This window comes from Colletes latitarsis, chromosome 2 (genome assembly GCF_051014445.1).
Source record: "Colletes latitarsis isolate SP2378_abdomen chromosome 2, iyColLati1, whole genome shotgun sequence".
Classification (NCBI taxonomy): Eukaryota; Metazoa; Arthropoda; class Insecta; order Hymenoptera; family Colletidae; genus Colletes; species Colletes latitarsis.
In genome coordinates, this window is record NC_135135.1 from 23130263 (window position 1) to 23145783 (window position 15521).

General features: G+C 46.5%; 1 protein-coding gene across 3 annotated transcripts in view; it reads left to right on the forward strand.

Moving 5' to 3' along the window:
- Window positions 1-14802, forward strand: part of LOC143351537 (uncharacterized) — a 20461-nt gene extending 5659 nt beyond the window's left edge. The window contains exons 1-4 of one of the 3 annotated variants that reach the window (XM_076783156.1): window positions 5650-6241; window positions 9493-9827; window positions 11912-11989; window positions 12539-14802. In XM_076783156.1, the coding sequence (XP_076639271.1) occupies window positions 9669-9827; window positions 11912-11989; window positions 12539-13576 (1275 nt within the window). In that variant the 5' untranslated portion in view covers window positions 5650-6241; window positions 9493-9668 and the 3' untranslated portion in view covers window positions 13577-14802. Of the gene's footprint in view, window positions 1-5649; window positions 6242-9325; window positions 9828-11911; window positions 11990-12538 lie in introns of those variants that run through there. The other 2 variants (XM_076783158.1, XM_076783157.1) reach the window with 2 other exon arrangements.
- Window positions 14803-15521: the final 719 nt, after the last annotated feature.

A 15521-nucleotide genomic window follows, 5' to 3' on the forward strand; every position in this document is an offset into this window, starting at 1 on the left:
GCTTTTGCTAAATTACGAATCGTTTCTTATGTTACAGCTGGACCTCTGGTGCTGCTTCCTTGGTAATGGTAACTAATGCTCAACAAGTAGTAAGCCCACTTTACTTATTTATATTATTATCACAGAAATGACCAGTTTATTTTATTTGTTTGGCCATAATTCGGTGTTGTTTTATTGTCCGGTTTTATCTGGTTATTATGTGTTCCTCCTCTATTTCTACTTCTGCCTTATTTTTTCAATTGACATAATTGTGTTGGATCATGTACCATTTTTGTTTCCATATTATTTTATGTATTTTGTTTGTATATTATTTCATGAATTTCGATGTCACTAATTAGAATAAGATTTTTATTCTTATTCTATTTCGCTAAGATATTTTGTTTGATTCTTGGGTATTTTCATTCTTTTATTTCATCGTTGGATTTTCAATTCTGCGTTGGATTTTCAATCTTTGTTTCTGTTCGTCTTTGAAGTTTGTATGGTTCTTCGGACAATATTTGTAATCATTCGCTACTTTACTTCGACTTTATACTCTCGTTACGCAAGTATAGGTAGAATACTTTGTTCGTAACATGTGTAAATTTTGTACATTTTCTTAGGTAGGTCTAGCATCGAGAATCTTATAGATTCTCACTTTTAGGTACATCAGCACGACTAATTATTCCATCGCTTCGTCTAGTTTGCATGGTGTTTATTAAATTTCCTTTCGTATGTCACTAATATGGGTATCAATTTTAGTTTCAGATTATTCGCAGGGACATCGAGGGAGTACGCCACATCCGCCGAGGGACATTTAATTCTAAGTCGGTTAGATTTAAGCTTCGTCGCGAATCTTAAAATTAACGTCGAAGATTTCTTTATTGTCCATATTTCCGCGTCGTACCAAGCAATTATTGAATAAGTAGCTTCTCTCGATTCGTTCCCTCGTTTCTAGCTTCGACCACCACTGTTTCATCGATTGAAACATGTGATCGGCCGTGTATCTGGTCCGAAAGATCTAATCGCCTTCCCTTGGTAAGCTTGATTGAGGGAAAACGGCACTTCGCTGGAAGGTGTGGAGTTTCCGTATTCTGCGGAAACGCATACCTTCCAGCGGAAGTCGACCCTGTTTCAGGTACTCTCTCTTTGTCAGACAGCCTAAGTCGGGTCCTTCGGGCTCCCGGCGGGTTGCGTTGGAGAAATGGAGACCTCGACTCGGGGTTGCAGTTATCTGTTTTCTTGTTGAGATCGAGTTAGCAAGGGCAGTAGGTTCGATCCTCGGATCCGCTGCACGGTACAGCATCGCGTCGTGTCGCGTCGCGTATCCCACGATTTAGCTTCATCCCTCTTTTTAACCACATAATTGCTTGGTACAAGGAACTTTGTTTCCTTCTATCGTCCGAATTTTAGCTTCAACTTGACTAGACTTGAGCTTCGACGTTAATTTTAAGTCTCTATTCTATGCGTCTCCCAATAGTGCCAAGTAATTATTTAACAAGTAGCTTCTCTCGACTCGTTCTCTCGTTTCTTGCTTCGGTCACCACTGTTTCGTTGAACGAAACATGTGATCGACCGTCCAGTTTGTCCGAAAGATCTAGTCGCCTGCCAATGACAGATCGATTTCTAGAAATAGAAATCAATCTACCAAGGGTAGTGTTGATTCGATCCGAAGATCTGCTGCACGGTTCAGCATCGCGTCGCGTCGCGTCTCCCATAATTTAGCTTCATCCCTTTTTAAACAAAATAATTACTTGGCATGACTAGTTTCTAAGGATGTAAAAGAGAGATCGATGGAACTTGGATTCCATCTATCTCCCTTCGGGTCTCCACTCGCAGCAACCTCCTCGTGGTGAGACCTGGGTAATATTATTTACCGTTTAATTAATAATCGTAATACTCTTAGCTGGGTAATGCAATTATTAATTAAAAACTAAATAATATTAGCAAATTGGCTGCGATCCGCCTTGCATAGGTCATCATAAATATAGAGCTTCTTCGTTAGGTTATTTTTGGTTCTCATTGATTCATCAAAGATTCTAGAGTATTGTCAAAGACGAGGTATACAAGTAGATCTTTCACCCAATGTATTTTTTCGGCTCATTTTTATGGGGTCTCGAAACCCCATTATCATTTTCGCGTCATTCACAACGTTACCAACAGATTCAGAAATGAATTTTAATCCCTTCCATAGTCAACTCACATGTATTTACGCGAACACTACAGCTGTTTGCCTATCAATACTAATTCAGTGAATAGTTTCTCAACTGACCGCCATCCATGAGAAGAGGACGCTAAAATCACCTCCGAATTTTCAGGTCGGTATGGCAGTCAGATTGGGCCATGAAAATCCATAAGGTGAAAAGTCTACTCGTATACCTCGTCTGTGCTTAAACTACCATCTTCAATTAATCACTAGTTACATGCACGTATGATATAAGGATGCTGGTTTAATTACTAATATTTTTAAAGAGTTAATAATATCCGTAATTTCAGTGTTTTCATAACAGGTAAATGATTATATATCTTTTATTTACTCGCAATAGTTATTTATCTTTTATTTATCTCTTCTTTTTCGATTCTAGTCGGTATTTCAGAATCGATCGTGAAATCTCATAGGATAATTTAATAGCTGTAGAGTAGTGCCATCTACGATAGAAATACATATAAATACAGAATTAAGATCCCCGTCAATTTTTAAATATGAAAAACAACGTATAAACACGTATATTTTTATAAATTGCACCTACAAGTATGCATCGATCTTCGAGAATAAGACTGATGCTTGTGTAATATAAAATTAAATTATAATAGAACTTGCAATCGTCATCGCAGTTTCCACGATAAGCGAAATAAAAATTATTACACGTAGATGTACGAAAGATTACATTCTTCGAGTGTTTTTCGTACAAAAATGTTTGAAAATTGTACGTCTATTAAGACATATTTAGTAAAACTTTTCAAGAGGTTGATTTAATATTACAAAGTACAGATTTTCAATACAGTTCTGATAAAAATTTAAGTTCCGGTCCTCGATGGGACCCGACAGATAGCGCTATCTCGCGGGATGCTGTAGAATCATGGCCCCGCGTACGGAGCAATGGCGTAGGCGGCGATCCATGTGATAAATTAATTTTTATAGCTTCGTGGGTGGCGGCTCTTTCTATTGGTCGCTGATCGGGCGCCTCCCACTTCGAACGACGTAACCTTCTCTTGGTTTATTCCATTCAACTGTGATACCGCGATATACCATTTGTCTGGTTCCAAACGAGTTGGCAAGGGAACGGCGGATGGGTGTAATTGAAATACATTCGCGGATCTCTCGACCGGCGTTCAACAAAGGCGCAGCTCGCACGACTCGATTTTTAACGAAGCGTTACTTTTAAAAAGGATCCGACGTAATCAAGCGCTGTACCATCTTCCATGCTTTACGTCGCTACGTCGTTCGATGGAAATTCTAACGCGATTACGTAAAAATTAATACGATAGTTTTCATTGTTTCGCGTTACGCGATCCGTTCGATGGATCCGTTCAATCGTTTGCAATTTTATCAGAGAAACTGCACCACATTCGAAGTAAAGTAATTCAAGTAAATGATAATTTAGGAAAATTAAAATAGCTTTATACTGTTAGCGAGCGACGAGAATGTTCTGGCAAACCCTGCATTGAAATCACCATGCGAGCCTGCTGGCCAGGCGTTGAAGTCTCTTGTCTATTCCAAGTTGGTCCTACCGGAATCACAAAGCAAATATGCTTAACGTAAGCAATCGTTTTTGCTTAACGTTCTGTGTATTTATAAACATTACTTTATAACTTCTTTACAACTTCCTTATTAATTCAATATGACAATAAATAATTGGCTAACGTCCGCGTGATTTTTAAGAATTGGTTACAGGATAAGTGTTTCGATAATTGCTGTCTTATGACTGTCGCGTAACTTCATTTAATGATTTTGAGTGTCGTTTAAAAAATCGTCTGAATCGTGCTTGAGGAAAACGAATAAAATGTTAATGGGACATGGGCTCTAAAAATAGTTTAGTCAGGTAAAGGCTTGTCTGGGTGAATGGTTTTCCGTATGTTTTTCTTAGGTTTGCTATAGTTGGGCGACTAACCGTCAGGCGAGGCATCGTAGCGGATTTTGCAGCAGCGAGCCGCTTTTCCGCACGTGTTGTGGGTTCGATGTCGGGGAAATCGCGTCGAACGGACGGCTCATTAAATATAGATGGTTATCTCGATACTTACGCGGAGGCCGGCCCCGGGAAAATGTACTCCCCGGGAAGTTTATGAACCGTCGACTCGTTACAAAGGTTAGGAAATGTTTTCGCGGCGTGGAAAGTTTATAATTTTCATTGCCGGTCACGGTTCGCGCCGCGTCTCGGCGGATTTCGTGATCTCCGCGCCGGAGGAGTCGCGCAATCAATTCGGTATAAATGACGCGTGTACGCGCGAAGAATTTCATTGGAGAAATTTGTCATTCCGTGATTCCGTAGTCCGCGGATAAATTGAACGGCGTTTTTCAGCCCGGAGAAATATATTCGGCATAAATTAGTGTCCGCAAAGGTCGGACTCGACTCGCCGCGAAAAGGAAAGGAAAGAAACGCTGTTCTCGAAACGCTCGAAAAAGCATTCGATTACAGAGGATTATATCATAGGTCTTAGCCTAGACATTAGCTTAAGATCGATTATGACGAATTTTCATTGGATGGTACAGATAATATAATAATTATTCCTCGCAGGAGAAGCTACTAGAGTCGTATTTTCATCCAAAAACAACCATCGAGAGATAGTCGTTTCAAAATCGTGAATCGGTGCTTTCGCTCGTGTACAGGTTTTTTTCTACATTCCCAGACCGTTCACGCATCATTAATATCCTAATTGTCCATCAACTCTTTCATCTCGATTATCCTACGCGGCAGCGGCGTTCGCAATAATAATGATTGAAAGGCGAAACACTCGCGTCAAAAGTATCATTCTTGCCCGGACGACAACCAACTGCCTCCATTCGTTCGCGCGAAGCGTCTTCTATCTTCGTTTCCTAATTTCTCTTGTCAGAAAATAATTAAATCGTAAGACTGACGGAAGAAAATGATGTCGAATGCTGCACTTTCGCCGAAACTGTCTTCGTTTCCCTTCGATGGAAAGATCCGTCGCTCCCGTTGCAAAGGTTTCAAGCGCACGTTGTTAATTTAACTGTTTCCGGTTTCCAGATCGCGATCCACCCACCGGGGGACCGCGTAGGCGCGCGGTGTCGCGGGAGGCGCGATCCATGGCGAGCAGGTTGTCGGTATCGAGCGAAACGGAGACCGTCGAATCGCTCGCGAGACCGCGGCGTGCACACGGAAAGGGAGACGAAGACTCGCGGGGCCCCGGAGATGGATGCTGCGCGGAGAGAGATCGACAAGATCGGAAGAAACAGAACCTAAGAGGCGAACACGGGAGGCGGCGGTGGAGGAAGAACCACGACGACGACGACGACGACGACGACGACGACGACGACGACGACGACGACGACGAAGAAGAAGAAGAAGAAGAAGAAGAAGAAGAAGAAGAAGAACAAGAAGAAGCAGAACCGTCGAAGAAGCAGCAGAAGAGGATCCAGAGGAAGTGGAAGAAGAAGCGTACGATGCTAGAAGGGGGGATATCGGGGGTGGGGGAGAGGAGTGAGAACGAGAGAAGGCCGCGGTAGTCCTTCTCGGTCGAGCAGGTAAGATAAGGACGAGGCGGACAAACGGACTGACGAAGGTGGCCGAGGTAGGGGATATTCAGTCTCGCGGCCACGTGCTACACGAGCGCACGCCCCGAGCCGGCCGGTGGTCCAGCCACGTCTCCGTCCTCTTCTTCGTCGTCCCGTTTTGTCCCACGCTTCCCTGGTTCCTCCTTCTCCCTTCCATTCTTCTTTCGTGCACCGAGTCGCGTTCCTCTTACGATCCTCTTTTTAGTTTTTTTTTCTACCCTTTTATTGGCGCTCGCCTCCTCTGTTTCCGGGCGTCCTCGCCACGCGCGGATTCCGTGGACGCCGCTCGAGCGCGTCTCGCGGGGACGCGCGTGTTCCCGCTCGAAATTCGCGATCGACCAGTGCTACGCACTGGACGTACAGCTGGATTCTGTGACGCGGGTGGATCGCTTTCACGGTTTCGTCTCGACGGCGGGAGGATGGGAACGTTGCCCGCTGTCGAGGATGGTGCGCGAACGGAGACCAGCGTGCTCTGAAACGCCTGTGCGACGCGGCTCGAACCAGGATACTTGACTGAGTACCCGGCTGATGGTAGGTGTACACGGTCCGCCGGTTGGAATCGAGAAGAAAGAATCGCGTTGTGCGTGGACAGCTTCCAGTCACGATCGTGGAGACTTACAGCTTCCCTTCGAGATGCAGAGGAGTGTATTCAGTGCGAGTTTGGGGTAAACGAAAACGTCTAGGAATCGTTATTATATATCTACGGGAGGAAGAAAAAGTGTTGGTTCCTTAGTCTTCCTGTGATTCGCGATCGAATCGAGCCGTAGTCGATCATTAGTAGTTCGTTAAGGAGACGGCCGACACTCAGCTTAGAAAGAGTTTAGAGCAGAACGTAGAGGATCGTTTAGGGAACGTTCGTGGCGAATGGGGAATCGACGAAACCGCCTCGGTGGATTGTAACGAGCCGACTAGCCGCTGGCTAATCGCGCGAAAAAGCAATTCGGGCGTCTCTGTTGCTCCTCGTACGGTTCGCCGACGATTAATTTGTCACGACGTCCGGGCACAACAATTTCAACTGTCTGCAGTCGGTGCCATGATATCCGTGTGACGTGCCGCTCACAACCGGTTCATTAAAGCTGCAGCCGCTCGTCACTCATTGGCTGCCACGGGTTGGCAGCGATCGTGAATGTTTGCGATAGAAAAAAAGAGCTGCTCGAAAAGAGAGAAGCACGCCACCCGCGGGTAGGGGTAACGAACCAGGAGAGGGGGAAAGAAAAAGAAAGAAATAACGATACACGGGCGATTCTTTTGACGCGAGTGTTTCACCTTTCAATCATTATTATTACCGCGGAGGATTCTCGGAGCCGGGGTGAAAAAGTCGACAATTAGGATATTAATGATCCGCGACGGTACGGGAAAGTAGAAAAAAAAACATTGTTCGATGGAGAAACGAGACTCTGCGTTTGCCTCTAGCAGTTAGAAAACAGTAAGAATTCGTACGTTTGTCCCTGAATGTGAAATAATTCGCGGTGTTTCTCCACTGCGTTGTGTGTGCTGCTAATCCAGCCTGACGTCTTCTAAAGAGCGACGTGTTACGTTTGCATACACGCGGTAACGCGTACCGTAGGTAAAAGAGCGATTATTTCAAGGACTGCAAACTTGTTACGGCCGCGGTAACGATGCACTCTGTTCTTCTCCGTAGCTTTGAAAATATCGACGCGTGTGAATATTAATCGCTGGATTTAGAAAATGAGCTAGAAAAGAATTTTGTCCACTTAATTTCTTGCTTGAATCGCTTATCCAGTCAACCTTTCAGGGACGCTCTTTACGACTCAATCTTGATACGAGTAATGGGGCCTCTCGATTAAAAGCCGTACGATTCAGGCGCGAAAAGTCTCTAACCATGGTCAGGATTACGCAACGGCGCTTGTAATGAATATTAATACCACACAATTGCCCCTAAATTTAGAAACTCTTCCTTGGTGTTTGGAGAACACGACGGACATCGGATGGCTAATGGAAATTTCAAAATTCACGACGAAAATATATATCTCGACGGCGATCGACTCTGTCAGCGGGTAATCGTGACTCAGGCTCGGTGAATTTACCCGAACAATTTAACTACTAGATTGCTTATCGTAGGAGAAACACACATTTTAACGTCGAGTTAATTACGTCCCATTTGCCGATCTTAAAAGTTTTAATTCTTCCGCCGTTAAACCGAAACGACGTTGCAATCTTCTCGCGGGTCTCTCTCCGTGGACCGCACTCCATTATGGAAATTCATTTCACCGCGTTATATTTCCCACATTAAACGAGAACGTTAGCCCGCAGAAACAGGGATTTATAGGACTCGGCTGCGAGGCGAGTATACATTCAACCGAACCGGTCTCTCGCGGGTATACGACTCTTAATTAATTTGTCATTATTTAAGGAAGACGTCCCGCGATAAAATTTACCAGACGTCACGGCGTCGGGATACCCGTCGTATTTCTCGCTTGTCGTTCATCTTTCAATCGAATCGATATCTTTCAGACAACCAAACAAGTCGAATCTAACAAGAAAAAGAGGAAAACCGCTTCCCGGTTCATGCATCATTCGAATTTTCTTTGAGCTTCCTCGACAGACTCCCATAGCCACAACCACCTAGACATTAATCCTCTCACGCGTTTGCCGGATCATTACTGAAATTCCATAACGTTTCAATGGCATATTCTCTCGCGATACGCGCTGCTCGAGCTTACAAAGCTCTTTCTTTTCTATCGAACAGTTTTAACACCCTTTGGGTTCGGAGTCGCCGTCTCCCACGCATTCAAATCACTCGAATAGCCTTTACATATTCCGTTGTCAGTTCACGTGAAGCTCGGACGATGCTGCACACCAAGCATCGAAGTCTCCCGAATAATATCCCAACTCTCGATAGATTCTCGGGTTATTCTCCGGTAGATATCAAAGTTTTTCAAGGTTTTCTGTCCTAAAAAATAACAATGAGCTCGGAATAAATGCCAAGATCATAGCGTAAAACTCTCAGAAGCGAAGTCTTTTAGCGGAAAGTAGCATCGAGTTGCCATTGTTTGCAAAAGCGACGCAAGTCGCAGAGAACAACGGCGACTGTCGATCCTTTTTTTCGAATCAAAAATGAAATCTCGTTAATCGGAAGCGGGCACGTTTACACGCGTCGGGGTTCACCAGGCGTGCACGGGGTTCGGTTCCCGCGCGCGGATGAAATTAATACGTGGTCGGCGCCGTAATTAGCACTCGTATTTATGCGCCTCTTGCGAGGCGGGCTCCGTTAACATGGTAATGGCGTTACACCGCTGTAAACACGACATGTTATCTCGACCGACCCCAACGAGATTCGCGCAAGAAATGGCGGCTGCGCTCCGGGGTTTTTCGGGGGCGACGGAAGCTGCGACTCCGCACCAATATCATCCGCTCTGGTTTCTGCGCTAACCGAATTCAACTTATAAACAGAATATTCCAACAGCTTTCTTTAGTTTCTTTAAAATTTGAAACCACATGTACAAGTTTATGTGCTTCACGAAGGCGAAAATAATTTGCAACCCTTTACGTCGAGTTTGTAAACGATCAGATCGATGCTTACTGAAAACCTAAAGCTACTAGAGAGTTAGTATACATCACAAAATGTGAACTAGAAAAATGGGAAATAAATTTGTGAATTTCAGCAAGGTTACAAAAATAATTGTAGGTCTGAAATCAAAATTTTAGTCTTGCAGAATAGTATACGGTTTTGATCCGACGAATCTTTCTTCTCGAGATCCACCAGAAGCAGTGGACCATCGATCGTTGGAAATATTCGAAACCCTGTTCCGTGATTGCAGTTCGGAGAGCGCCTCGAGGACGTGATCGTAAGAATCCGTAGCGCCGGACAAAATTTCCAACGGCGGGGGCGGTTGTAGGACACGCGCGAAAATGTCGGCCCGCGACATCAAACACGGAACAGACGGCTCGAAGGACCGGCGCGAACGGTTTACATCCAGAGATTAAAGAACATCGAATGGACGTGGGCGATTTGTCGAGCTCGGCAGGATTGGCTGGGAGCGGATCCATCCCTGGAGCAACGGGTGTTGGTATCATTACAAGTACGACATCCGCCACCGCAGGGTGGTGGACGCCTACGTCGACGATCGCCTCGGCAGCGGCCAACACCGACGTGGTGAGTCCTTTCCAACAGTTTTTTTTTCCTACACCTGGTTCGTGTCCTCGAATCTTCCAGACTGGATCGATCCTCGTCGATCGTCCGCCATTCCGGTACCATTCAACACTTGAAAGATTCTTTCCTAAATTTTGGTGACCTACAACCCACGAGGTCACAACAATTTTAAAAGAAGCGACTACCTGTTAGAAATTTTTATTTCAGACGTTCAATCTCTTGTTTTTCAATGACGAGTCTGATTTGTCACACCGCGGCCACATTGAGAGAAATGGAACCTATAAATTTAGGCCTATTTTATACAAATCTATATTGTGTCAATTTTCACAGTAACGAGGTTACGTTCGTGTTGAAGTCTGATGTTTAAAAATCATTGAAATTACTCGTAATTAAATTGTACGTCAAGGGGTTAACACGAAGCCACTGGAATCGTGAATATTATCCTTCGAGGATTCCCGCGGAATTTCGATGAATATACCGATATCGCGACAATTTAGTTTCTACGTCCGAAGAGGGTCAGCTTTCACGGATCGAATCTATTAATTGTCTTCTGGTGCGCGCGTAGCGAATCGAGAAAACGTAAGAAGCTCGATGTTTTCACATTTCGCGCGAGGATCCCGACGTAGGAAAAATCGGTGGCACGTGGTAACCCCTGGTTGAACGCCGCGAAGGCGAATCATCGGCCGTGTAACGCGAGGAAAAAGATCCCCGCGGTTGGCACGCTACTTTCGTTTCTCCGTCGAGTGCCATTCGTCATCGGCATTACCTTCGCGCGTTACTTAATGAGACGTCTCCGCGGATGCGGGTGTGCGATTAAGCGGCCCGAGAGGGTCGGAATCGCGGGTGTCGGGAGAGGTGGAAACGAGAGACCGCGATAGCCTAACCGACGACGGGAGAGGGAACGCCAACGGGAGAGAGCCCATCGGGTTCTCGAGGAACGTTATGCGGTTCCGTTGGAGTGCTCAGGCCCAAGAGCATGGGATTAGAACCGAGGTGACACAGCCGCGTCATCTGTTGGACGTTTAACCTTTTTTTACCTTTACACTGACAGAGCTTTTGCGAACGTTCCCACAACGCGTCGTCCTCTCACCCAGATTCCCTCGCACTCGGTGAAACGGGACATTCGTTTTCTGATATTTTCCGACTTTTCGAAAGCCATTGATGTTCTCGAAGATATGTTCATAAGCCACCACACATTTAACGAACGAGCGTGAAGTACGTGGCATGGCTAGTGATTCAAAATTTTCGTTTCACCACGATTGTTCGAATCGATGGTAGAATTCTATCGACGATTGTTTTTTTAGAATTTTTTAGATGTAAAAGAGTTAAATAATTTGTAAATCGTGGCTAAACGCGCATGGATGTATTCTACAGAGTGATTCTCCTACTGGAGGCTCTTTGGATAGCCTTTGTCGATTAGCTCTTGAGGTGATTTTTGAAACCTCCAGCGGGACATACATGATCCATCCATCCGCTAGAAAATCGTTCTGGAACTGTCTGTTCGACCGAAACGTGTGCACAAACCACAATCCTACTCAAACGAAGTTCCTTCGAATAATTTACTACGACCAGTCGAGAAATTTGCATAAAATTGACTTGTTAATCTCCCCCATTAAGAGAAACACAGAGTTACGGAACATTGTGTACAAATAGTTCAGTAGAATTAATTACACCAGCTCGATTTTCGAATACTTGTCAGAATACGAAGATGGCTACGACTCGAGAGGAAAGTCAGAGTGGAAGTTGCAAAGTTAAATTACGAACATGAAAATCCATCTAATTGCGAAAGCCCCGGAAAAACTCTTCGGATAGGGGTTAAATACCCGATGATTAATCGTTATTGGGCACGTTTCGTGATCGTCGCTGAAATAAATAGCGTTACCAGCGGGAAACGCTATTTTTCTCTCGTCCCGTCTGGTCTGAGCGATCGTTTTGCTTGTTTTTCGTCGGGCGCCGCGGACGGGCGAGAAATACTCTTCCATGATTGGCACGTATTGCGCGTGCTTCCAGCATGATCACCGGCGCATTCTAAGCGCCTCCAGTTTCACAGCCGAAGCGTAACCACGTGTCGCATCTTTTTGTTGCAGATGAATCAGCTCTGCAGGGTCTGCGGAGAGCCGGCCGCGGGTTTTCACTTCGGGGCCTTCACGTGCGAAGGTTGCAAGGTCAGTATCCCTTTCCTCCTTCTGGATCGTCGATGTTACATTAATCAAATTCAACGCATTCCCAACGCAGGCTGGTTTTTTACGCGAGAGCACCACTTTGTTCCGGGATGACGTTGAAACAAAACATTTTTAAACCTTTAAGCTGCTGTTGGCTTATCGTCATAGACTTTTTCTTTCAAGCAGCCCCAAAGAAAACAGTCTGGTATAGAAAAATGGGATGAACGAGGGGGTCGAATCGCGATGCACACCAAAAGACTGACGCATCTCAACTTTCTTTGAGTATTCGCTATTCATAAAATGTTTTAATCGCTAAAACACGTCAATCTATCCTGCATTGGAATTGTTAAAGATCTTAAACGTAAATCACATTTTCTCAATCGACTCTCTTTAAGTTACCATTTGCCAAAGCACATAAATCTCTAAGTAAAGTTAGATAGAGAGAAATCGTGGTCAAACGAAACGGTGCCCCTCATGTAGAAACCACCCTGTAACGTGAGCAAGTTGTGTGATTTGAAAAATGGCACCCTCCGTGCGTTTTCTGGTCCGCAGTCGTTCTTCGGGCGCACGTACAACAACTTGGGCAGCATCTCGGAGTGCAAGAACGGCGGCGTGTGCGTGATCAACAAGAAGAATCGCACCGCGTGCAAGGCGTGTCGTTTGCGGAAGTGCCTGATCGTGGGTATGTCGAAGTCGGGCTCTCGTTACGGACGTCGCTCGAACTGGTTCAAAATCCACTGCCTGCTCCAGGAACAGTCGCAACAGGCGCAGACGCGCCTCATCAAGGACCCGAAGTCCGCGTACGAGAAGGCGTTCGGCTCCCTGGACGTGGCGAACAACAACAATAACAATAACGAGAACGCAGGCACCACGAGCGCCTCGGTGGTCGGGATGGTCACGACGACCACCACCACCGCGAACAGTTACCACCACCATCACCACCATCAGCAAGATAGGTATCCCAAACGGGAGGACTCGGTGGTGTTGAGGCCGCAGGACCTCCCCCCGCAGCTCAGGGCGACGGACATGCCGGCCAGAGCCGGTCAAGATCCTCTTCTGAGGCCCGTGGACCTGGTCAGGGCGCCCCACGAGCTTCTCAGGCCGGAAGTGTCCAGGTTCCCCATGTGGCGGGGTCCGCCGTTCTTCCATCCGGCTCTGACGCACATGCAGCTACTGAACGCCCCGTTCTTCCCGTTCCAGCAGCGGTTCATCGTCCCTTACGTTAATCAGGTAGGCGCGTCGCAGATGGTAGCCAGCTTGACCAGTTCCTCCAGCGACAGCGTCAGTCCCAGATCGACGCCGTCGCCGAAGAGGGACGACGAGAACAGAAATTCCCGCGATGGATGCGCGGACGGGGACGTCGGCTGCCAGAGGACGCAAATGGAGGCCACGTACGACAAGAGCCTGGCGTTCCTGCGGTCGTTGGGACCCGAACAGGACGAGCCGATCGACCTGAGCATGAAGAGCGGACGAACGGATGGACGGGAGGCGGACGCCGCCACCACGGAAGAGGAAAGGTCGACGGACAGCGACGACAACGAGCTTCTGCAGGACACTGGGCCGCCTCTCGATCTCACTAGAAAGACATGACCCCTGCGGCTTTGTTGACGGCTCTCGATAGGAACGAGCCTCGCTCTGGCCAGAGTGGCTCGACTCTAAAACCGCTGTTCATAAACAGTCTTTAACGGGGACCCTAGGAATTCCGATTGTTTCGAGAATTAGGGACAGTTTGATACGAGAGGGCGAACGGGAGATTTTTAGCAACAGACGGTAAAAGGCTCGAGAGGGAAGATAAGGGAGAAGAATGGATCAGACGGAAGAGCGGACGTCACGGTGCCCCGCGTGCAGCTTCGCACAAATGACTTTACGATCGGCGATCGGATCGACGTAAAATTGCTCAAGTCCTCGGTATTAGTCGACACGCAGGTCCCTTTGGTCGGCACGGGTTCGCCAGGTGCTCGTCGACGGAGTGGCCGAAGATCAGCTCGATACATCCTTTCGCAGCGTGATGTACGACGGACGATTGTGCCTTAACCGGTGCCTTTGAGCTTCTCCACCGAGCAGGAGAGTGCCAGTAAAAACCACGTGATAGTTTAACGTTAAATAATAACCTGCGCGCGTGCAACACGTATGCATAGATAGATATGTTCGTGTGTGTGTATGTGTGTGTGTGTGTGTGCGTGCCCATGCACGTGGTGAGTATATCGTGGAAACGCGTGTGCAGAACCGCGATCGAACAGAGCGATCGAGAGCGATGTCTCTCGACGCTCGGGAATGGCCAGTGTTTCGACGAGATTTTGTTCGTTTTATTTATGTCCAACCCTTTATTTAACGCGATCCAGTCGCTCGTGTGCACGCGCCATCGTTCTCCGCGTCGATTCACCGGAAACGCGTCGCTGAAAACTCATTACTCCATTTTTTCCTCTAATTTCTTTCGAATTCCGAACGTATCTCGCGACGTATCTCGCGTCGAGTGTTTTTCTCTCCACGAGAAGGCAAAAAATTAATGCATCGATTCTTTGGAAAGATCGTTCACGAATTCAGAAACCGTATCGTTAAGAAATCAGTGTAGCAATCGCCATTTTCAAACTTGCGAAATCAAGAAATTCCAGAGTCCCGAAATATTTTATTTTCGCGAGATGCTTTCGTGGAAAATTGTAATTCGTATAAAAATGTTTTTCTACGCGAAACGGTCGGTTAAAGAACGGCGAGGGGGAGAAGGAGCGCCACAGAGAGAGAGGCGATCACGATCGACCGATACGCGTGCAAATACACCGAGTGTTCGGCGAAAAATACGAAGTAAAATAAAGAATATTGTATAGCCAATATGTAGCGCCTTGATCGGCGTTCATTAAATCTCACCTCGATCATCGTTTCCCTTACGCGAGCGTCCGTAATCGCGTACCTCGAACTCGAGATGGTATTCGATTACTTTCGTCTCGCGCGTCTTTCACATTCCGGGATCGTCGGCGCGTACCGCCGAGTACGTCGTTCAACGACGTACGCACATACGCGGTATCATCGTATCTCGCGAGTTATTTATTTAGTAATAAATTTTCCCGCCTTGATGTACTACGCAAAACACGTTTTCCCGATAATTCCGTTCTAACGCGACGTCTGGGAGAACGACGCGATTCCTGACGATGTCGAAGACGGCCGGGACTCTCTTAAAAGTCCGGCAATAAACACCCCGGTGTATATCGGGTTTTAAAGCACCCAGAGACCATTTGACCTAACCGTGACACCGGTACTCGACCAAGGGGGAAAGAATTTAAGAGGACGCGTCGGACGTGAAGGTCCAGCGACGAGGAAGTGGCTCGGGACGCGTCCCTGCTTACCGCGTTTATTGCTAATTACGTTGGCCTGGAATCGAGGGAATTTCACGGTCTTCGGATAATATATCATAAGTTGCGATAATTTATGAACGCGCGCCGACGAGGAATTGGATGCACGACTTCCCGGTTTCGATCTTCAAACGAGTATCGCGTTTCTAATGCGACTCCATTCCACTTCCCCAACGATCGCGAACGCCACT